This window comes from Myotis daubentonii, chromosome 5 (genome assembly GCF_963259705.1).
Source record: "Myotis daubentonii chromosome 5, mMyoDau2.1, whole genome shotgun sequence".
Taxonomy (NCBI): Eukaryota; Metazoa; Chordata; class Mammalia; order Chiroptera; family Vespertilionidae; genus Myotis; species Myotis daubentonii.
Window position 1 is genome coordinate 19,878,787 of NC_081844.1, and position 22,727 is coordinate 19,901,513.

The window sequence follows — 22,727 nt, forward strand, 5'->3', positions numbered from 1 at the left end:
CCTTCCCTTCCAGATGTGGGTCCTAAGAGTGGACGGTACCTGTTCACTGTGTGGTGGAAAGAAGAAGAGATCTGGGACTTGGGTTTGCATTCTGCCTTGACACTGCACAGGCAGGCCAGTGGCCCTCTCTGATCATTGGAGTCACTCGCTTTGAAATGGGGCACCTGACAGCCCTTCACTTTGAGGGGTCCCAGGACATCTAGAGGCTTAAAAAACATTTTGCAGACTCTTTAATCCCATTACTCAAATCCTAGATGAGGACCGCTTTCATGGAGCCAACACAGGCCCCCAAGCAGCCTACAGTCAGAGGGCACAGACAGTCACTGCCAGTCCTGCCAACACATGTACAATAGGTGCACGTACAATGGACAAAGCTGTTTCATTCGCCCATTTTCTTAGATGGAGAAACTGAGGCCATGAGAAGAAGCAACTTGCCCAAGGTCACGCACCTGGCAGGAGGCAAAGCTAGGACTTGAACCTGGGTCTGAGGGATTCTTCCCACTGCACCGCACCTATTAGTGCTGATAACGCTCACGTTCCTCTGCCTACTGCCCCTCGTCGAGGCTGGAGTTTTCAAGATTGCTCATGTTCCTTGGCCCTGTGGATGCTCAGATGTGCCCAGACCAGGTGTCCACGGGCCAAGGAGATGCCTCTCTCCTGAAAGTTCCTCCCGAGTCCTCTAGCGTGGAGAGGAAGTGACAAATCAGAGTCTCAGGGCAGAACCCGAACCCATAACATGTTGTCCCCACCCCGCACCTCAACCTCTTCCCCCTGTTCCACCTGCTTCCTTATCCCCCTTCCCTCCTCTCTCACAGTCTCCCCTACACCCATTTCCCACTCCCCCACCTCATATGCCCAGGATGCTGATGATGGAGCCTCGAGGGGGGAGGTGCTCGGGGACTGCCTTTGGGGAACCCTGTTCTGCCCTGACTTGGGTATGTTACCAAGAAGGAAGTTTACCAAGAAGGTCGCTTGACTTCCCTGCCTGGGGGGAGTCATCACTTCCCAGAAGGAATTATAAGCGCCCTCCCCATGAATGGGATCATTGAAGATTGTGGAGGGGGACGGCCAGTCCAGGAGGAGGCAGGAGCCGATGACAAAGAACCCCTGGGCAGATGGGCTAAGGTGAATGGTGGCTTCAGTCGGGAATAGAGACCCACCTCCCAGCACTTACCTCCAGGCCTTCTGGGAATGTTTCAAAGGAGTCAGGATTCCCCACAACAACAGGGAGTGATGGAGAGATGCGGTCCTCTTCCTAGCCCCGAAGCTCAGAGGCTGTGCGACTTCAGGCTGCTCATCCCACCTCTCTGAGCCCTATTTCTTCCCCTGTACAATGAGCAGAATGATGGGGCGGGGGGGGGGGGGAGAATCACCCAACAGGCGTGTTTCCAAATTTAGGATTTCCAGTTCAATATTGCTTTCCTTACGCACGAGATAGGGGAGGGAAGGAGGAGGGAGTGCTGCCCTCAGACTTCAGAGCTGAAAAGCCCTTGTCCTCAGTGCCCCTTGTTACCTCCTGGCTGAGCCTCCTCAAAAGATGGAGCTATCCAGCCTCCCTCCCAGGGCAGTGGGTGAAGGCGGGACGCATGTCGGTGGTTGAAGCGCTACGTGGGGACGATCCTCAGTTTGAGAGGTGATCTGGGTCCTGGGTGGGAGAAGGAGATGGGGAGAATGAGGAGGATGGGGGAGCCTCCCTCCTTGTGTCCCCCTACCTGCTCCCTTTTATTATCTCTGCCCCTTCTCTTTGTAGGCAACTGGAATTATTTTGGCTGGGGTGAGCAGCAGAGTAAGTACTCTCAGCTTGGCGTTCTGGGAGGCCTCCGGGAGGTGGGCGCCTTGGCAGCTCTGAGGCCCCCACCCCACCACGCAGGGAAGCGAGGAGCCTGTGGCTGGCACGTTGGGGCCAGAGTACTGGCAAGACCCCTACTGTGCCCTCCTGCCCCCTGACCGCTAACATCTGTCTTGGGGGTCCTGCTCTGTCTGGTGGGAAGTGGGCACTGTCATGGGGTGGGAGGGTTCAGCTGGGAGGGATGGGCATTGAGCAGGAGACCGGCCTGTCTCCAGCTGGGCACTGTGACCTCCATCCCCCCACTCCCCATGTGGAACCTCCTCTCCTCTCCTGTGACTCCTTCCTCTTTTTGTCTCCCCATCTTCCTTCTCCGCCTGGAAAGGCACTTGGGGGTGTGGGTGGGAAAGAGAGAGGGTCTCAGACAGAGCAGCAGGGCAGGGTCCCCAGGCAGATATCATTCCAGAGACCCCAGCTGCAAATTTGCCCCCCGGGGAAGGAGACAAGACAAGCCCCCCCATTTGGTTGCCCAGTTTTCTCCCTGAGGAAGAGCTTCCGTATCGCCATGTCCTGCCTCTTCCAGAGAAGCCCAGTTCCTTAGTCTGACTATGAATCTCTCCTCCGCCAGCTGGGGGCTCCTCCCCCATGTGTCCCCTGGCGGACAAGCTCCACCCCCTCTCCCTCCAGGACCAGGGGAACTGTCTACACTTACTCTGAACCAAAACACTTTGTCAAAAACAGGTCCGCCAGAAATTAATTTGGGCAGAATAGGCATTAGGCAGACAAGATTTGGCAACAACCCGTTTGGCACAAACAATATCATCAAAAAACAAAGATGTTTTTGCCTTGGCCAGTGTGCTCAGTGGTTAGAGGGCCGGCCTGCGAATGGAAGGGTCCCGGCTTCGATTCCCAGTCAAGGGCACGCGCCTAGGTTGCAGGTTCATCCCTACCCCACCCCCTACCCCCTGCAAGGGCGTGTGCGGGAGGCAGCCGAGCGATGTGTTTCACTTCGATGTTTCTCTCCCCCCAGCCCCGCACCTGCTGTTCTAAAAGTCAACGGAAAAGTATCCTCGGAGCGAGGCTTAAAAATAAATAAATAAAGAGAATAATTAAAAAGAAGGAAAACAAAGATTTTTTAGCTAAAACCCACTTGGCTACAGCTGGTGACTGGGAGAAGAGCAACGACCACGGGACCAAAAGCAGACCCTGTTGTCGAGACGCAGGCGTCCGAGAGTTGGAAGCAGCAATTTTGCTAAAAAAACAAAAAAAAAAAAACCACACACACACACACACACACACACACACACAAAAACAAAACAAAAAACACACACACACACAAATACTATTTGGTAAAAAGCAGAGTCTGGGTAAAAACAAAAAGAATACAATCAAAAGCAATTTGCCCCTCAAAAACAGACAGTCCGTCAGAACACACACACACACACACACACACACACACACACACACACACAGCGCCTCCCTCATGCGATTTGGTTGAAAACATCTTGGCTTGGTCAATGTCAGTTTGGTAAGAAGAACACTGAATTTGGCCAAAGACCCAGATCATTGAATAGACAAATTGTCCAGAGTTTTAAGGTTGTGTGTGTGTGGGGGGGCGTCATCCAGGTTCCAGACCCCCCACCTCAGGCTTTTACAGGATCACAGTTTCACTCTGAGGTCCAAACAGCTCAGTCATGGACGTTTGCACCTGCCTCTGCCTGTGATATCAGTGCTGACGGCACGCAGGGCCTCCGAGGGCCGTCCTGTCCGACGGGGACGGGATGAAAAGCCTGTAGGTCATAGTGGCCCAAGTCACACGAGAGACCAGAAACCAGAGTTGCCGGCTTGGGAGGGCGAGCTTTGCCAGCTGAAAAGGAATGAAGGTTTTTCTGACGGCAACATAACTTAGGGAGTGAGTAGCATCCTGCGTGAAGTATGAATTAACTGTTTAAATTGACCACATTTAAAAAATGGAACCTCTTTGTCGAATATATAGAAGCAGGCACAATTCCCTGGAAAAGAAGTAAAAGGTAAAATAGCAAAGAGAGAGAAATAAACAAAGATCTAGGAAATGAACAAAAATACATAAAAGCATAGAAAGGGGCGAGCCCCCCCCCCCCTGGTTTTAAAATCAGCAGTGAATGGATGCCAGGGGCCTGTCCAGTCAGGGTTTCAACTCTTTTGCACCCGTTTTCCACCCAAGTGTTGCTTTCTAAGTAAATAGAGTCTGTCCTGTCGCACAGCAACCTACCATCCCTTGACACAGTTTCCTTCTTACTGAGAAAGAAAGCCCGTGCTTTTTTTGCTAAGGAAACCAAATAAAACATTGTTTGATTATTATGTAACACTTGGAGTGTGGCCGCTCCCCCCTGCCCCATCTCAGTGATGGATTCTGGGCATGTGGTGGTCTTGCCCACTTACGGATCTAGTGCTTTTTGAGGCAGATGGTGCCTTGTCAGACCCCCTCTTGTCTGTGCATGTGAGTTCAGACCTGGGGTCTCCATTCTCAGATATCAAGAAATCTCTTGATAAAGGGCCGTTGTACTCCACCTTGTCCTGATCTCCCTCTAACTTCTTTGAGTGTTTGAATGACCCCTGTTATGGGAAACTCACTGCTGATGGGGGAAATGTTTTGTTTTCAGAGAGCCTGGACTTCGGCAAAGTCCATTCTTACATTTGAGCTGAAGGACATCCTCCAATTTGCGATTATCCTCATATTGTAAACTGGACCCCAGACTCTAGGTCCAGTTTGACCCATATAAGGCAACACAAGGTTTTCACCTCCCTTATTCTAAAGCCTGTACCTCTATTTACATGACCCAATACCCTTCATTCATTCTGGTAACGATTACTCTTCTTGGGTTAGCAACCAGTGAAGATCCCCTAAGTCTGAGATACTGCTTTGGCCCCCATTGTGTTCTCTCTCTCTCTCTCATTCTCTCTCGTTCCCTCTCCCCCTCCCTCCCCTCCTCACTCTCTCCCCTTACCTCCTCTGTTCCAGATGATGACCCTGACAGTGCGGTGGACGATCGTGACAGTGACTATCGCAGCGAGACAAGCAACAGCATCCCACCACCTTATTACACTACATCCCAGCCCAATGCTTCTGTCCACCAGTATTCTGTTCGCCCGCCACCCCTGGGTTCCCGGGAATCCTACAGCGACTCCATGCACAGTTACGAGGAGCTCTCTGAGCCGCGGGCCCTCAGGTAGCCGCCATGGAACTGAGGTCCTGTGTATGCGTGTGTGTATGCGTGTGTGTGTGTGTGTGTGTGTGTGTGTGTGTCCAGCCCTGTCTCCTGGGGTGAAGGGAAGAGTAGAGGGCTGGAGGGAGCTGGGGTGCAGGTGAGTGGGTCTAGAAAGCAGCATTCACACTTTCTTGTAGGCAGTAGAGCCCTCACTTTACCTGAAAATTCCACAAGATTGAGAAAAGTGGGTCACTTTGGCTGAAGAAAGAAAGTCCAGAGGTCCCTGAGAGGTCCCCCCTGAAATATGGGGGCTCCTTGCACAGCTTTATTTTTTACAATAAGCATTTAAAGATATGTTTGTTTGTTTTTATTTTAGAGAGAGAGAGAGAGAGAGAGAGGAAGGGAGAGAGAGAAACATTGATGGGCTGCCTCCTGCACACCCCCTGTTGGGGACTGAGCCAGCAACCTGGGCATGTGCCCTGCTGGGGCATCGAACCAGCGACCTCTTGATGCATGGGACAGCGCTAGCAAACTGAGCCACACCAGCCAGGGTGCAATCCCGGCACCAGGGCGTCTTGCACTCCTTTAAAAAGCCCCTGGTCCCCATGTCCTCTCTAAATGGATTGGGGTGGGGCAGGTGGAGGAAGAGATGATATCAGTGGGGGGATGTGAAGCTTAGTGATGATGAAAAAAATCCCAGCAAGCAGCTAGCCGGTGGTCCCAGCCTTCCTGGTGCCCCCTGACCCTGTGTTCCTGGCCAGCAAGCATGGGCACAGTGACTTGGGAGCTGTCCCCAGACCTGCCCAAGAGGTGGGCCCCTGGCCCAGGTGGGCCATGCCACTGCCCGGTGCAGGTGCTGGTCCTTGAGCCTGAGAGGCTGAAACCTGAGCCTGCTGCCCCTCCTCGCTGACCTGGTCGCCCCAGTCCTGGCCTCCAAACAGAACAATACGATATTACACAGGCTGGATATTTGTAAAGCACTTAGACAGAAGACACCTCCATCCTTGCCGGAAGTTCTATCGGGCAATGTGAATTGTAGAGATTTGGGGTAAAATATAATTGAAAGGAAAACTTCATAAACTTTCTACTCAGACTTTAGCATTGACCAATCTAATTTTTTGCAGGTATTTGAACAACTTTTACTTTAAATTTTTCGTACTTTATATATACCATAGAACGCTTGAATCATTTATAGACGGAATATTTTGGAAGGAACTTTTTAAAACACTGAACATCTACACTAGCCTCTATTTTTAGCTCCAAGGCAATGAAAGAACATATTCAAGGCAAAACATTGAGTGCACAGGTGGGATGAGAATCAAGGGAGGAAGGGTGTTGCTGGCAGAGGGCACAGCAAGTGCAGTGGCCTGGGAGTGGCCACAAGGTGAGGGTGTGGGAGGAACTGCAAGAAGGCCACTGTGATAGAGCAGGGGGCGGAGATGGGGACAGAGGGAGACGAGGGTGGGGAGGTGGGGGGAGGGGTATTGGGGTTCTTGTTCCAGCATCAAGAAGGGTTCAGGAATCTGGAGAAGGCTGTGCGTAGGTTAAATAGGAGTCCAGAGACGAAATATAATTTTGAAAGGCTTTGGGCGTCAGAGGAGCTTAGCTTAAAGGAAACTAAGATCTAAGATTTTCTCATCTCAGGACCCCATGCTTTTTATTAACACAACTTGTCCTGAGGCGAGGCAGAGATATACACTTCAAAGGGTATACACAGGCATTGTCAGAATGGGGGGGATTAGCCTACGGCTGTTCCGGTGTTTGGCCAGTAGGAGGCAATAACATGTAGATTAAGGTGCCCTTTAGCTGTCTGGCAGCAAGCAATCATCCCTTTTCAGGTTTGGGGAAATGCCCTCAGCCATTCCCAACAGGTGACTACATGTGTGACTCAACCCTGCTGAGCCCCCAAGTTCCATCAACCTTTTGATGAAATTTGAAATGATGACATGCTGGAACTGGCTTCCAGCAGGAGGGTTTGGGCCACCTGGGGGGTGCAGGGCATAGCGTGGGCTTTATCCCAAGGGCACTAAGGAGCCCGGTAGGGTTTGGAACAGGGAGGTACGCGATTGGGTTTATGATTCAAAGAGCCTCTCTGTGGCTTCCATGGGAAGCAGGGGCTGCTGGAGATGAGAGTGGGTGTTGGGGCCGCATCTCGTGCAGATGGCAGAGCCTGGACCGACCGGTGAGGGCCCCAGGGTGCAGAGAAGTGAATGCATTTTACAGATGCTTGGGAGGTGGAGCCCAGGGCCGGTGGCAGGGTCTGCGGCCAGTGGGGGCTGAGGCACGGAGTGGAGACAGACAGGCCCCGGCCTGGTGAATGCAGGGGCTCAGCGGTGGAAGGACCAGGTTGAGGTGGGAGACATTAAGAGCCAGGAACGACCCTGTTCAAGTTTCAGGAGCCCTAGGTCTCCAGGGGGGCTGTGGTGAGGACACTGATTTCGGGTCCCCAGCATGTGGCTGGAGCACTTGCCACCTCCACAGGCAGGGACGGGAGTGGTGTGCAGACAGTTATCGATGATCACTCATATCATCCATCTGGCTTGTTGCCTGTCCAGCCCGACCATAAATGCCACAGGAGTGGGGTTTTTGTCTCTTTTGTTCACGGCTGTGTTTCTCTGGCACCTGCAGCAGAGCCCGGTGCACAGTAGGTGTTCAAGCGATGTTGAGTGAATGACTGGGTGTTGGACCGGTGTGATGGGGGCTGGTGGGGCAGCGGCTCTGTGGCTGGTCCCTGAGCCCCACCTGTCCCCTCAGCCCCACAGGCAGCAGCCGCTACGCCTCCTCAGGGGAGCTGAGCCAGGGCAGCTCACAGCTGAGTGAGGACTTCGACCCGGATGAGCAGAGCCTGCAGGGATCCGAGATCGAAGATGAGCGGGACCGGGACTCCTACCACTCCTGCCACAGCTCAGTCAGCTACCACAAGGACTCGCCGCGCTGGGACCAGGACGAGGATGAGCTGGATGAGGAGCTGGATGAGGAGCTGGATGAAGACCTGGAGGACTTCCTGGAGGAGGAGGAGGAAGAGGAGGAGGAGGAACTGCCTGAGGATGAGGAGGAACTGGAAGAGGAAGACGAAGTGCCTGATGACATCCGTGGTTATACTGAGCGCCAGGAGGCAGCCGTGGCCGAGCCCAAGGACTTCAAGCGCGTCAGTGTTCTGCCCGCCGCCCCCGAGAAGGAGGACAAGGCCCAGGCCATGCCTGCCGAGGCCCCCGCTGTGGCCAAGGTGGCTCCTGAGCCATCCATGCCTGAGGAAGTGCCTGCAGCTGAGCGGGTGCCCGAGGACAAGCCCCCCAAAGCTGAGGAGAGGTAATGGGAGGGGCCTAAGGCCTGTCACAAGGTCACTATGGTCAAGGGTCTGGTGTCATGATGGAATGAACATGAACCTGGGGAATGGGTTTATTGAAGAAATCAAGGTGGGTCCAGGTGGTCAGAGGGGGTTCAGTGGGGTTGGAGGGGGTCGAGCTGGGTCATGAAGCAGTCTTAGGGGTTGTGAGGGGCTAGATGGCTTGCTGGGGTCGGAGAAGCCACAAACACATTGGAAGGACCGTGGGCAAATCGGACCCTGTCAGAGGGCCAGGAGTATGGGAAAGGGAGCCAGGGGGCCCAAAGGTGTAAGAGATGATGGGCATGTAGGAAGGGGACAGGGGCACTGAGACAGGTCAGAGGGGGCACAGGGCCAAGTTGGTGTGGGCAGAGCCATGGAAGGCCCAGGATGTACAGAGGCTTAGACCCTAGGACTACTTCATGACCCAGCTTGACGCCCCCCCCAACCCCACTGAACCCCCTCTGGCCACCTGGACCCATCTCGATTTCTCCAATAAACCCATAGCCCTGTGACAACTCCCCCGCCCTGTTCCCCAGGTTCCTGTTCATTCCATCATGACACCATAGTGTCTCTGAAGGGCCAAGCCCCACTCGGAGGGTGGAGGGTGGAGGGTGGAGGGTGGAGGGTGGAGGGCGGAGGGCGGGGGGCGGAGGGCAAGGGCGAGCCAGCCCTGGTGCCTCAGGATGCCCCTTGCCTCCGTTTCAGGCCAAAAGAAGACGAGGAAGGTCAGGAAGGTCAGGACTCCATGTCCAGGGCCAAGGCCAACTGGCTGCGAGCCTTCAACAAAGTGCGGCTGCAGCTGCAGGAGGTGAGTGAGAGCCCTGGCCAGCTCGCGCCCGAGCCCAGGGACCCGCCCACGCCCAGACTGGCCATGCTCCCTGCCCCACTCCTCGCATGCCCCACCGCCCTGGTCCTTTTCCGGGCCCCACCCACACCAGGCCATGCCATGCCCAATGGGCAGCGTGGCCATGCCCACTTCCCCACTCCATCCACCATGCCTTTGCCTCTGTGCATCCGGGTCCTTCCGTGGCTCTGCCCACACCAACTTGGCCCTGCCCTCTTCTGCCCTCGCCCTGGCGCCACCATTCCTGGCCTCACCCACACCTGCCTGGTATTTCTAAGCAGGGAAGGGGGGTGGTGAGCTGTAACCTTGGAGCTAGGTCATGGCTACAGCCCTGTCAGGGGTCAAGGTCATGGTTAGGGATAGAGCTTAGGGGTAGAGATCACAGTTAAGGCAGCAGTCAGAGGTCAGGGTTAGAATTGGTATTAGGGCAAGAGCGCAGGTCAGATTGGGTGTCAGGGTCAGGGTGGGGGAAAGGTCTGAGGTTGGGTCAGTATCGGACAAGGAATTCAGTGAAATCACCTGGCGCCGGGTCAGGTGATTTAATGACTGTTCAGATAGGGAGGACTGAGACCATTACTCATTCCTTCGGTCATTCAACCTGCTCTGGGCTGGACACAGAGCAGTGTTATTATCCAGGGGGACCTTCGAAATTTGGGTGAGACTGGCAAGAGGAGATCTTAATCACACCCCAGAGTCTACAGCCATCCAACATCAGAGCCACAGACACTTCAAGTCAAATTTCATATCCGTTTAAACAAACAATTTTCTTTTTTGACCAAATACTATATTCCCACGGTTCCAAATTCAAAAGATAAAAAAGAATATACAGTGAAGTCTATTGACTCACTTTCACTACATCAGCAAATTGATTGAAAAACAAACAAACAGCAGTTACTACCTTTGTAATGGAACTAGCGGTATGACAAGAAAAATAACTGTGGGCAGGCTCTCTGGGTTTTACAGATGGGACATAAAACAAACCCAAGGCCATCAGAAAACTTCCCTGGAGGAGGTGACACTTCACGTGTTCAAAATGCTTTAATAATATTTCAGATGAGAGTGTTTCCCAGCCCTGCTCCAATCACATCACCTTTAGTTGCATGGGAAATGAGGGTATGGACCCTGGGTCTACACTGAAACCTGAACGATAAATGGTCGGTTCAGAAGGTGGGAGCGCATACAAACAGATGGCACAGCCTGGGCAAAGGCCCTGGGGCACAAAAGTAGACAAGTAGAGGCTGCAGGGAGCTTAAGGAATGACAGATTCTTATGAGTGTCTGAACCAGCCCCTGAGAATCCCAGGAGACTATAGAAGTACTAGAGGCCTGGTGCATGATATTCATGCACTTGGGGGGGGGGGGCGTCCCTCAGCCTGGCCTGTGCCCGCTCGCAGTCTGGGAGCCCTTAGGGGATGCCCGACTGCCACAGAGGCGGGAAAGGCTCCCACCACTGCCACCACTGCTGCGCTCACCAGCTGTGAGCCAGTTTTTGGCTGAGTGGCGTGCCCCCCTGTGGGAGCACACTGACCACCAGGGGGCAGCTCCTGCATTGAGCGTCTGCCCCTGGTGGTCAGTGCACGTCATAGCAACTGGTTGTTCCGCCCTTTGGTGGATTTGCATATTAGCCTTTTATTATATAGGATAAGCTCTTGCTGGGATGATGCTAACACATCCCCAGGTTTGACAGACAAGGAGACTAACATCCACTAAGGTTGGTGGCAGAGAGGAGCTCCTTCCTCTCTCTCCATTTTACAGATGGAAAAGCTGAGGCCTAGAGAAACCCAGTGAGGTCCCTAAGGACACACAGTGCGGACTGGGACCCAGGTTTCCTGGCTCCCAGCCCAAAGGGGAGACAGAAGTGGGTGTGGGGCCTGTCTTGCCTGGGGAGGGACAGCCACACTGACATTTGTCTGTCGGTCCCATAGGCCCGGGGAGAAGGAGAGATGTCCAAATCCCTGTGGTTCAAAGGCGGGTGAGTAATGGAGCTTTGGAGGGGGTGGGAGGAAGTTTTGAACCCAGAGCTTAAGGCCGGTTTGTACCATAGCCTGAGGCCAGCAAAGGCTGGGAAAGGTTCCATTTATAGATAGGACAGAGATTGGGCAGGGGTGAACTAATGGAACCACTGTCGTAAGGCACTCAGGAGCCAAAGATAGTAACATGTTGAACCCTTACAACAAACCCATGGTAGGGGCCACTACTCTGTTTTACAGTGGGGAAACTGAGTCCAGAGAGGACCATGCCTTGCCTTGCCCAAGCCACTCATAATTCAAAAGTGCTTTCCCCAATGTGAGATAAAGGAGAAACCCATTTTCCCCGCACCGCCCATCTGTCACCTTGGAGCGAACTTTTTGCTTTGGTTCTACATTTAATAATCTCAGATTATTGCTACGGCCGCTGGCACTTTCATTGGCAATAGTCATCTGGGCCCTGGCGGTGTGTCTAAGTGGTTAGATTATCAGCCTGTCGACCGAAGGATTGTGGGTTCAGTTCTGGCGAGAGCACATGCCTGGGTTGCAGGTTTATTCCATCGGGGCACGTGCATGAGGGAGGTAACCAATCCATGTGTTTCTCTCACTTCGATGTTTCTCTTTCTCTCTCTCTTCCTCCCTCCCTCCTTTCCTTCCTCCCTCCCTCCCTTCCACTCTCTCTAAAAAAAAAATCAGTGGGAGAAAAAATTAATCCTTTGTTCTTAAATGGAGCAATTTGTCAGATCTAACTTCTTAAGTTACTACTTTTTAGGGGTGTCTTTTTCAGCCTTTGGATGGTGAGGTTAGAGCAGGGGTGGGCAAACTTTTTGACTCGACGGCCACAATGGGTTCTTAAACTGGACCAGAGGGCCGGAACAAAAGCATGGATGGAGTGTTTGTGTGAACTAATATAAATTCAAAGTAAACATCATTACATAAAAGGGTACGGTCTTTTTTTTTTTTTTAGTTTTATTCATTTCAAACGGGCCGGATCCGGCCTGCGGGCCGTAGTTTGCCCACGGCTGGGTTAAAGGATGCAAAAGGTATTTTTAAAGTACACTCATGTTTTTAAAATAGCAGCAGGCGAGTGACCTGCTTCCCTCATAGGTCTTTTGCCAACAGAGACAGGCGTTGTGATTCCCAGATGAGCAGGGGAGCCCCGGACTCGGGGTCTGAGATGTGTGACTCTCAGAGGAAGCTCTCTCGGGACACCTATGTGACAGGCAGGACCAAGCCTGGAAGCAGCTTCAGCAGAAATGTCGTTCAGGAGTCGCCAGGCCACTGCCTGATTTTGCAGGGGGCACTGGAGCGTGAATTGCACCCCAGAGCTTGTCCGAGAGTCACTGGCTGCCCGGCATCTCTCCCATCGGTCAGTCATTGGCCAGTGAGAACCTTGTGGAGAGAAGCCACAGCCGAACCTTCTCAGGGATGAGCACCCCTCTCAGGAGAGAGGATTCAGACAGGCCGCTATGGCGCCTGCCACAGGCCTCACTCAACCCTCCGGCTACTGCAAGACTGTGAGAGACAAGAACACAAACACGTTTCCAGCTCCCTCATTCCCATGGGAGTTGAAGTCACGCCTTCCAGGGTAGATTTCCAGTAAACACACACATACACACACACACACACACACTCACACACTCACACACACACACTGTGCACCGACCCCTGCACCAAGAAGTCTGGTTCGATTCCCGGTCAGGGCACATGCCCAGGCTGCGGGCTCCATCCCCAGTAGGGGGTGTGCAGGAGGCAGCTGATCAATGTTTCTCTCTCATCGAAGTTTCTCTCTTTCCCTTCTCCCTCTCCCTTCCTCTCTCTAAAAATCAGTAAAAAAAAAAAAAAACCCAAAAAAACCCACACATTTTTATAAAAAGGAAAGATTTCCTTGATATTTTTATATATTATTTAGAATTGCCTTAATTCAAATTTTCACTAAATATGGGCGCCTGCGTCATCTCCCCACCTTCCAGACGAAGTTGAGGCCCAGTGTCTTCATTCCCTGGGTCTGCTGTGACAAAACGACCACAAACGGAGTGTTTAAAACAACAGAAGTTTGTTTTCTCACAGTTCTGGAGGCCAGAACTCACTCCCTTGACAGCTGTAGGGGAGAATTTCTTCCTTGCCTTTCCAGCTTCTGGTAGCTGTCAGCAAGCCTTAGCATTCCTTGGTTTGTAAACGTGTTGCTCCAATTTCTGCCTCCATTGCCACACCTCTGCCTTCTGCTTGTGTGTCTGTCTTTATAAAGACACCAGTCATATTGGTTTGGGGCCCACGCTACTCTGGTATGACCTCATCTTAACTAGTTACCTCTGCAATAACCCTCTTTCCAAACCGGTCATATTGTGACGTCCTCTGCATTAGGATTTGAATGTATCTATTGGGGGGGACACACAATTAAGTTCTTGATACTTGTGAAATCGCACGTCCTGCCCCAGCCTCAGGTGACGTCTTTTGGAGGAAGGGAGACTTCCGGGGCCCTTGACGTCCTGTGTGTGTCTTACAGCCCTGGAGGGGGTCTCATCATCATCGACAGCATGCCTGACATCCGCAAGCGGAAGCCCATCCCACTCGTGAGTGACCTGGTAGGTGCCTTCGTCCCCGGGCCCTAGCGCTCAACCTGTGCGACCAACTGCCCATGCGACCAACTGCCCATGGCAGACCCGGCCTGGGGGCGGCCAGGCCTTCTCTGGGACTAACATAATCTGATTTCTGCCCCATGTGCTGCGCGGACACTGCAGGCCATGGTGAGTGAGTGATGTTGACCGGGGCCCCCACGCCCCCTTCCCAGACCCCTCCACTGCCATCTTCCCACTGGCCCCACCCGTGGGTTCTGAGGAGGGAACCTTGCCACGTCCTAGTTCATGGGGGGTGGGGGGGAGCAGGCCACTCACCACCGTGGTTCATGGGGTGGTTGGTGGTTTTGTCTGTGGCTGGTGAGCATGGCCCAGTCCGGCCCAGGTGGTAGGGTGTGGGTGAGTCAGGGGTGCGGGGCTGCTCCCCTTCCAGGGCCCCTTCTAAACTGGAGCTCCTGTCATTTTCCGATCCTTGGCTGGTTCTGCTCCTGCTGCTGTGACCTGTGTCCTGTTCCCCGTGACTGTGGATCCTGCTCTCCGCCACGATCCATGGTGTCGATCAACCCCCTGGCTCCCTGGGTGTCTTCCCACCCCAGTCCCTGGTCCAGTCCAGAAAAGCCGGCATCACATCCGCCTTGGCCTCCAGCACTTTGAACAACGAGGAGCTGGTGCGTGGGGTTGTGGGGGGGCTGAGCTGGGGGCTCCTGGAGGAAGAGGAAGAGGGTGTGGCAGGGACAGGCCCTCCTCCCTCTCCAGGGTTAGGTCGCTCAGCACCCGGTTAGCACCCTCTGTACCCGGGAACTGGTGGATTCCGACCCCCTCGGGGCAACGGAGGGACTGGGACTAGACCAGAGTCAGCACCGGGTGAGGGTATGGCAGACAGGGCCCCCGGCGAGGACTCTGCGCCCCACGCCGCACCCCTTCATCCCCGCAGAAAAACCACGTTTACAAGAAGACCCTGCAAGCCTTAATCTACCCCATTTCGTGCACTACGCCGCACAACTTCGAGGTGTGGACGGCCACCACGCCCACCTACTGCTACGAGTGCGAAGGGCTGCTGTGGGGCATCGCGCGGCAGGGCATGCGCTGCACCGAGTGCGGCGTCAAGTGCCACGAGAAGTGCCAGGACCTGCTCAACGCCGACTGCCTGCAGCGTGAGCGCGGGCGCGGGCGGGACTGAGTGGGGGGCGCGGGGACGGGGGCGGGACTGAGTGGGGGCGCGGGGGCGGGACTGAGTGGGGAGTGGGGGGCGCGGGGCGGGAGCGGGACTGAGTGGGGGGCGCGGGGCGGGGGCGGGACTGAGTGGGGGCGCGGGGCGCGGGCGGGACTGAGTGGGGGCGCGGGGCGCGGGCGGGACTGAGTGGGGGCGGGACTGAGTGGGGGGCGCAGGACGGGGGCGGGGCGGGACTGAGTGGGGGGCGCGGGGCGGGAGCGGGACTGAGTGGGGGGCGCGGGGCGGGGGCGGGACTGAGTGGGGGGCGCGGGGCGGGGGCGGGACTGAGTGGGGGGCGCGGGGCGGGAGCGGGACTGAGTGGGGGGCGCGGGGCGGGAGCGGGACTGAGTGGGGGGCGCGGGGCGGGGGCGGGACTGAGTGGGGGGCGCGGGGGCGAGACTGAGTGGGGGCGCGGGGCGCGGGCGGGACTGAGTGGGGGCGCGGGGCGCGGGCGGGACTGAGTGGGGGGCGCAGGACGGGGGCGGGGCGGGACTGAGTGGGGGCGGGGCTGAGTGGGGGCGGGACTGACTGGGGGGCGGGACTGACTGGGGGCGGGACTGACTGGGGGGCGGGGCTCCGCGGAGGCGGGACCGGCTGGACTGGGAGACGGGCTTGAAGAGAGGGGCGGAGCCGTGAGCGGTGGGGGCCGCGGCAGGGACTGGGGGCGAGGGTTAGGGCGGGACTCCTTTGGGGGGAACGATGTGGAAGGAGAGGAGGGAAAGGAGGGTGAGAGAGTCGGAGAAGGCTGGGGCGGGGCTCAGGCGCTGGCTTCATGGCTGGGTTGGGGTTCATGAGACACCCATTCCCCTGGAGAAAACGGGTCAGGGTTAGCTCAGCGGGAAGGGTGCTCAGCGTCAGGGGAGAGATTCAGGGAAGAGGGGGTCTTGGAGGGGGCAGGGGACCCAGAGGGGCCGGTTCTGAGGGTATAAGCCCGGCGGGAGGAGGTATTGAGAAAACCAGTAGGAAGCTCCAGCTTTGGGGTTATTCACATGAAGCCCCCACGGTTTGAAGTGCCCGCGGCAGCCGCGGAGGGAGCCCTGGAGTTGGGGTGCTGGCTCCGCGAGTGCTCCCCGACCGCGCCGCCGTCGCTTCCGCAGGGGCGGCGGAGAAGAGCTCCAAGCACGGGGCCGAGGACCGGACGCAGAACATCATCATGGTGCTCAAGGACCGCATGAAGATCCGGGAGCGCAACAAGCCCGAGATCTTCGAGCTCATCCAGGAGATCTTCGCTGTGACCAAGGCGGCGCACACGCAGCAGATGAAGGCGGTCAAGCAGAGCGTGCTGGACGGCACGTCCAAGTGGTCGGCCAAGATCAGCATCACTGGTGAGGCCCGCAGGGTGGCCACCGGCGCCTCTCCCCAGCCCTCGGGCTCCCAGGCCCCCTCCTTCCCTTGGCTGCGCATGCTGGAGCGTGTCCGTGGCGTTCCCAGGTCCACGTGCGTCTGCATTTGTGCCCACAGGTGGACATGTATGTCTCCAAACATATGTGCATGGCACGCTATCTGGGTGCCTCTTGATTAGCGCCCCCAGAATCAGATCCCAGGAAGAGGAGTCCAGGGCACATGGTTTGTCTGGGGGGCGATCCCAGGAAGCCCTGTGGGCGTTTGCAGGTGAAGCCGGACCAGAATAAGCTCTACACCGGGTGCCAACAGCGGGCAATGCTGTGGACACCTGGCTCCCTCCCACCTGGGACCACTAGGAGGCAGTATTGCGCTCCCACTGTAGTGTGGTCCTCCCCTAGGGCAGTGGTCAGCAAACTCATTAGTCAACAGAGCCAAATATCAACAGTACAACGATTGAAATTTCTTTTGAGAGCCAAGTTTTTTACACTTAAACTATATAGGTAGGTACGTTGTTATTAACTTAATTAGGGTACTCCTAAGCTGGCCTTTGCTAAAAATGTCCTCAATCTGATTGAGGTACGTTCGCTGAGGTCGACCCCTTCCAACTCTCCCATCCACACTCGTCTTGTACACTTGTTTCGTCTATCTCCCTTCGTTCATCCTCCTATATGTCCAAACCATCTCAACATACCTTTCTCAGTCCTCGACATCACACCTTCTTTCACTCCACAACATTCCCTAAAATTAACTTAATAAACTTCACTTAAAGTTCTAAGTCAACTTCGCACTGTACGTGCGCACCCACATGTGGTGTTTTGTGGAAGAGCCACAGTCAAGGGGCCAAAGAGCCACATGTGCCTCGCGAGCCGTGGTTTGCCGACCACTGCCCGAGGGTGTTTATCCAGGCCCAGCCTCATTGGGATTTCCCAGGAGGCAGACCCCAAGATGATTTCAGGGCAGATGGGTGTCCAGGAGGTGGTCCCGGGAAGCCCTGGTGGTGGGTGGAGACAGAAGTCTGGGAGCAGGGAGGGGTGTTGCCCTGCAGGGGGCACCAATGAGTAGGTGATTCTGTGGTCAGTGGGGGTTCATCCTACAGGGGAACTTCCAGGGCACAGCGTGGAGCACACGGCTGAGGATGTCCCACTCTCGGGGTGGCCCTGGGGCTCCTTCCCCGTCCTTCATTGACTGAGGGTCCTCTGGATATTAATTCTCCCGCAAGGTCAGCGTGCCCTCTGGCTCCAGTAACCAGTCCCAGCCCTTGGGCCACATCACAGGTGTCCCCAGCCAGCAGCCCGGAGTCCCCGGAAATGACTGTTTTGGAGAGAGAGAGAGAAACATCCATGATGAGAGAGAATCATTGATCAGCTGCCTCCTGCACGCCCCCCCCACTGGGGATTAAGCCCAAAACCCAGGCATGTGTCCTTGGCCGGAATCGAACCTGGGACCCTTCAGTCTGCAGGCTGACGCTCTAGCCACTGAGCCAAGCCGGCTAGGGCAAAATGCCTGTTTTCAACATACCTTCTTCCTTGAGCCCACCGTTATATGTCCTATGTGTCTTCCAGTGGTCTGTGCCCAGGGCTTGCAGGCAAAGGACAAGACGGGATCTAGTGACCCCTATGTCACCGTCCAGGTCGGAAAGACCAAGAAGCGGACGAAGACCATCTACGGGAACCTGAACCCTGTGTGGGAGGAGAACTTCCATTTGTAAGTGCCTGCCGGGGCCCCTGGGGCCCATGCAGCGCTCCCTGCTGGGGCAGCCAAGGGGACTCCAATACCAGCTGAGCCAGCTGCATGACCCTTGTTCCCGCCTCCCCCTGCAGTGAATGTCACAACTCCTCAGATCGAATCAAGGTACGAGTCTGGGACGAAGACGATGATATCAAATCCCGCGTGAAACAACGGTTCAAGAGAGAGTCTGACGACTTCCTGGGGCAGACAATCATCGAGGTGCGGACGCTCAGTGGCGAGATGGACGTGTGGTACAACCTGGGTGAGCAAGGGGAGGGGCCTGCAGGAGGCAGGGAGGGGGCTCCCGGGAGCCAACCGAAGTGGGGAACCCAGCTGGAGGGGGAGACACCATGTCAGAAGGAGTCAGTCCAGGAGCCCAATCTGATGGAGGAGGCAGGGTCTGTGGGCCCCAATCTGATGGCGACAGGAAGCACCCCAGGTGAGAGGGCGAACAGAAGAACCTAGGAAGTTCTTAGTTTGGTTTGAGAGGGTGTGGGAGGGACAGAATCTCTGTATTCCAGTCTCATGGTGGACACAGGGAAAAAGGCCTGGGGATCCTAGTCTGAGGAGAGAGGCACAGACTCAGGAATCCAACCTGAGAAGGAAGATTGAACTGTAAGAATCCAGTGTAAGAGAGGAGGTATCGTTTGGGCATCCGAATCCGAGAAGTGAGCTACAGACCCAAGAACTCCGTCTGAGAAGATGAGTAGAATCTCTGAGCCCCATCTGGTGGGGGATGCAGGGTCTGTGAGCTCAGTCTGGAGGTGCAGGAAGAACCCACTCTGAGAGGAGTGAGCAGAGTCTAGGAACACAGTTTAGTTGGAAGAAATCCAGATACCTTAGTCTGATGGAGAGTCAGGAAGCAAGACTTGGGGATCCTCGTCTGAGGAGAGAGGCACAGACCCAGGAACCCTGTATAACAAGATGACTAGACTTTGGGAAGCTTGATCTGATTGGGAGTGCAGGCCCTGGGAGCTCCATCTGGGGGAGAAGCAGTGCGTAGGCTCCTCGTTTAGAGAGGGAGATGCAGACCAGGAGTTTAATCAGAGTGAAGAAGCAATGTCTGGGATCCTGGTTTGAAGAGAGAGACAGGGCCTAAGGAATTCTAGTCTGATGGGAGAGACACGGTAGACTCTAGAGCAGCCGTGGGCAAACTACGGCCCGCGGGCCGGATCCGGCCCGTTTGAAATGAATAAAACTAAAAAAAAAAAAAGGACCATACCCTTTTATGTAATGATGTTTACTTTGAATTTATATTAGTTCACACAAACACTCCATCCATGCTTTTGTTCCGGCCCTCCGGTCCAGTTTAAGAACCCATTGTGGCCCTCGAGTCAAAAAGTTTGCCCACCCCTGCTCTAGAGAGTCAATCTGAGGAGGGACGCCCAGGCCTTAATTTCAGGGTGCCTGGGAGCACAATAGTCATGCATACATTAAAATAGCCCAGGGATAGCCCTGGCCAGGCTTGGCTCAGTGGACAGAGTGTCGGCCTGCGGACTGAAGGGTCATGGGTTCAGTTCTGGTCGAGGGCATGTACCTCAGTGGCAGGCTCAATCCCCAGCCCAGGGCTCATTCAGGAAGCAACCAATCGATGTGTCTCTCCCACATCGATGTTTCTCTCTCTCTCTCTTTCACTCTCTCAGAAAATCAATGGAAAAATATCTTCGGGTGAGGATTAACTAACTAACTAAATAACTAACTAACTAAATAAATAAATGCTTTCTCTAAAATAGCCCAGGGCTAGCCTGGGAGGTTCTGACACTACCACCCCTTTCTGCCCTGCAGACAAGCGGACGGACAAATCTGCTGTGTCGGGTGCCATCCGGCTACACATCAGTGTGGAGATCAAAGGGGAGGAGAAGGTGGCCCCCTACCATGTTCAGTATACTTGTCTGCATGAGGTGAGGCCACTGCTCCACCCTGCCTTCAGAGCTCACGGTGATCTTCCACAGCACCTCCGCTCGCCATTTCTGCCGGTCCAGCTCCTCCTCCCTCCTTCCACACTCCCCTGGGCTCCTGAGGCCATCCCCCAGGCCGTTCTCTCTGCCTGGAAAACTCTTTCCCGCCCATCAAGGTCCACTTCAGGGTCCCCTTCTCTAGGAAGCCCTTTCTGACCTCCCGGCAGACTCTCACTACCCAGCTCCAGGTCTTCCATCTGTCCCGTCCCTGAACCTCAAAGTTGGGCTGTTTGGGTCTGCGTCTATCTCTTCCAGCTGCCTGGGTATAATTTAATTTTTTGTATGAATAAATGATTAAAGAGATGAATGAGTGATGAATGGATAAAAAATGGAGGGATGAGTGCATGTGTGTGTGATTGAACTATTGGAAGTATAGATTAATGGGTGGGTGAATTTGGGGGTAGTTGGATAGATGAATGGGTGACTAGATGGATGGACAGAAAGATGATGGATGCATGTATAAATTGATGGGGGATAGATGATTGAATTAGTAGATGGATGAATTACTGGATGGACAGATTAAGTTGTATGTAGCAGATGGGATAGATGGGTGTGTGGTTGAATTTGGGGAAGAATAGATGAATTTGGAGGTAGTTGGAGAGGTGGGTAGATGGACAGGTAAATAGATGGGTGAATGAATGGAAGGAAGGGTGAATGGGTAGACAAATAGATGGGTGGGTGGATGGATGGGTGTTTTAACTATTGAAAGTATAGAGGTATAATGAGTGAATTTTGGAGTAGTTAGACAATGGATGGGCGAATAGATGCATCAACAGATGGATGAGAGATGAATGGGTAGATTGATGGTTGATTGAGTAGAAGGATGAATTGTTGGATGGACTGATTAAGTTGTGAGTAAATATAGATGGGATGGATGGACGTGTGGTTAAATTATTAGAAGAGTGAATTAGTGGGTGGGTGAATTTGGGGATAGTTAAGTGGATAGGTGGGTGGGTGACTGGGTGGATGAACAGGTAGACAGATGGGTGAGTGAATATATAGGTGGATAGATAGATTATTGGAAGAATGGATGAGGGATAGGTGAAATTTTTGGTAGCTGGATGGGTGAAGGAGTAGATGAATGAATTAATGAATAAACAAATGGATAGATAATGTAAGATGCCCTACACCTGACCCCCTGTGCCCCCTGTGCCCCCTGACTCCTCCCTTGTGTTGGCAGAACCTGTTCCACTTCGTAACTGACATGCAGAACAATGGGGTTGTGAAGATCCCGGATGCTAAGGGTGACGACGCCTGGAAGGTCTACTATGATGAGACAGCTCAGGAGATTGTGGATGAATTTGCCATGCGCTATGGCGTCGAGTCCATCTACCAAGCCATGACGTGAGGCTGTAGGCTGGGGTGGACATCAGGGTGAGGTGCAGAAAACTGGGGCAGGGGGCTCACCAAGCGAATACTGGAGGATCTGGGATGGAAGGAGTTCCTAGGAAAAGGAGTCAGAGAGGAAGTGGGTGTGGTAGGTGTTACATAATTCCCCTGGAGGTTAGGGAAGTGCCAGTGCTGGGGACGGCAGTGACAGGGATGAGAGCTGGAGTTAGAGGCAGACATAGGGCAACTCAGAGAGGAGACAGCGAAACTCAAAGGACAGAATCAGGCAGAGGGAAAGGGAATGGTTGGGGGGCTGGGTGGAGTCACTCACGATGCTGTCTTGGAGGCATTCCAGGTGGGGCACAGCCTGTCCTGGCTGGACACCAGGCCCAGTGCTTCCCATTCCCTTCCACCAGCCACTTTGCCTGCCTCTCCTCCAAGTACATGTGTCCTGGGGTGCCTGCTGTCATGAGCACCCTGCTTGCCAACATCAATGCCTATTATGCGCATACCACCGCCTCCACCAACGTGTCTGCCTCTGACCGCTTCGCAGCCTCCAACTTCGGGGTCAGTCCCAGGGGCTGGGGGATGAGGGAGAACCCACACCTGTGCTGGTGAAACCCCATTCAACTCCCAGATTTCCAATGTGGACTCGATTTGCTGTGTGACTTTGTACCAGTCACGTCTCTCTGAGCCTCCGTTTACCCTTCTGTAGAATGGAAACAGATGTTCTAAGGGTTCAGTTCAGTGGTGGATGGGATGCCCCTACTGTAAGCCCTCAGCCAACATGGCAGCCACCTCTCACTGCCACACTTGATGCCCAAGTCCCTGCTTCCATCTCTCCTCCTCCTCTTCTGCTTTCCCAGAAAGAGCGCTTTGTGAAGCTCCTGGACCAACTGCATAATTCCCTGCGAATTGACCTCTCCATGTACCGGGTGAGAAGTGCATGCGTGACAACTTGCTTACACCCATACACATGTGTGCCCAGAAGGGACAGCTTCTAGCAGGCATGCCCATGGGAGGGCCCATCTCAACATGCAGAATGCGCTCCTCTAACAAGTGTACACATATATGAGCAGCACCTTCCCCACCTTCTTGGTGCATCCAACAAGACCTCCCAGTTATGTCAAGGTGTTCTCATTGACCCCCAACTCACTTCCTGAAACTTCGGGGCTCTTGTATCTCCCCTAGAACGCTGTCTCCTATCCTCTGCTAACGTCCTTCCGTAACCTCTCCTCTCTTCTCCCTCCCAACAGAATAACTTCCCAGCCAGTAGCCCAGAGAGACTCCAGGACCTCAAATCCACTGTGGACCTTCTCACCAGCATCACTTTCTTTCGGATGAAGGTAGGAAAGGGAACCCAGCCCCATCAGCTCTCCAAGAAGGAGTCTCTAGGACTCTTAGGTCTTAAACAAGTAGCATTTCTCCTGGAGAGCAGCGCCCTTTCTCAGTGACGCTCTTTTTCCC

General features: G+C 54.5%; 1 protein-coding gene across 1 annotated transcript in view; it reads left to right on the top strand.

Moving 5' to 3' along the window:
• The window catches only part of UNC13A (unc-13 homolog A), a 65,990-nt gene that overhangs the window by 16,846 nt on the left and 26,417 nt on the right, over nucleotides 1-22,727 (top strand). Inside the window, exons 8-24 of the mRNA XM_059696265.1 lie at nucleotides 1,751-1,786; nucleotides 4,788-4,995; nucleotides 7,729-8,283; nucleotides 9,008-9,110; nucleotides 11,071-11,117; nucleotides 13,619-13,697; nucleotides 13,854-13,859; nucleotides 14,285-14,356; nucleotides 14,623-14,842; nucleotides 15,999-16,226; nucleotides 17,808-17,949; nucleotides 18,066-18,235; nucleotides 19,759-19,874; nucleotides 21,112-21,275; nucleotides 21,677-21,827; nucleotides 22,127-22,195; nucleotides 22,517-22,606. Of these exons, the coding sequence (XP_059552248.1) occupies nucleotides 1,751-1,786; nucleotides 4,788-4,995; nucleotides 7,729-8,283; nucleotides 9,008-9,110; nucleotides 11,071-11,117; nucleotides 13,619-13,697; nucleotides 13,854-13,859; nucleotides 14,285-14,356; nucleotides 14,623-14,842; nucleotides 15,999-16,226; nucleotides 17,808-17,949; nucleotides 18,066-18,235; nucleotides 19,759-19,874; nucleotides 21,112-21,275; nucleotides 21,677-21,827; nucleotides 22,127-22,195; nucleotides 22,517-22,606 (2,456 nt within the window). The remainder of the gene's footprint in view (nucleotides 1-1,750; nucleotides 1,787-4,787; nucleotides 4,996-7,728; nucleotides 8,284-9,007; nucleotides 9,111-11,070; nucleotides 11,118-13,618; nucleotides 13,698-13,853; nucleotides 13,860-14,284; nucleotides 14,357-14,622; nucleotides 14,843-15,998; nucleotides 16,227-17,807; nucleotides 17,950-18,065; nucleotides 18,236-19,758; nucleotides 19,875-21,111; nucleotides 21,276-21,676; nucleotides 21,828-22,126; nucleotides 22,196-22,516; nucleotides 22,607-22,727) is intronic.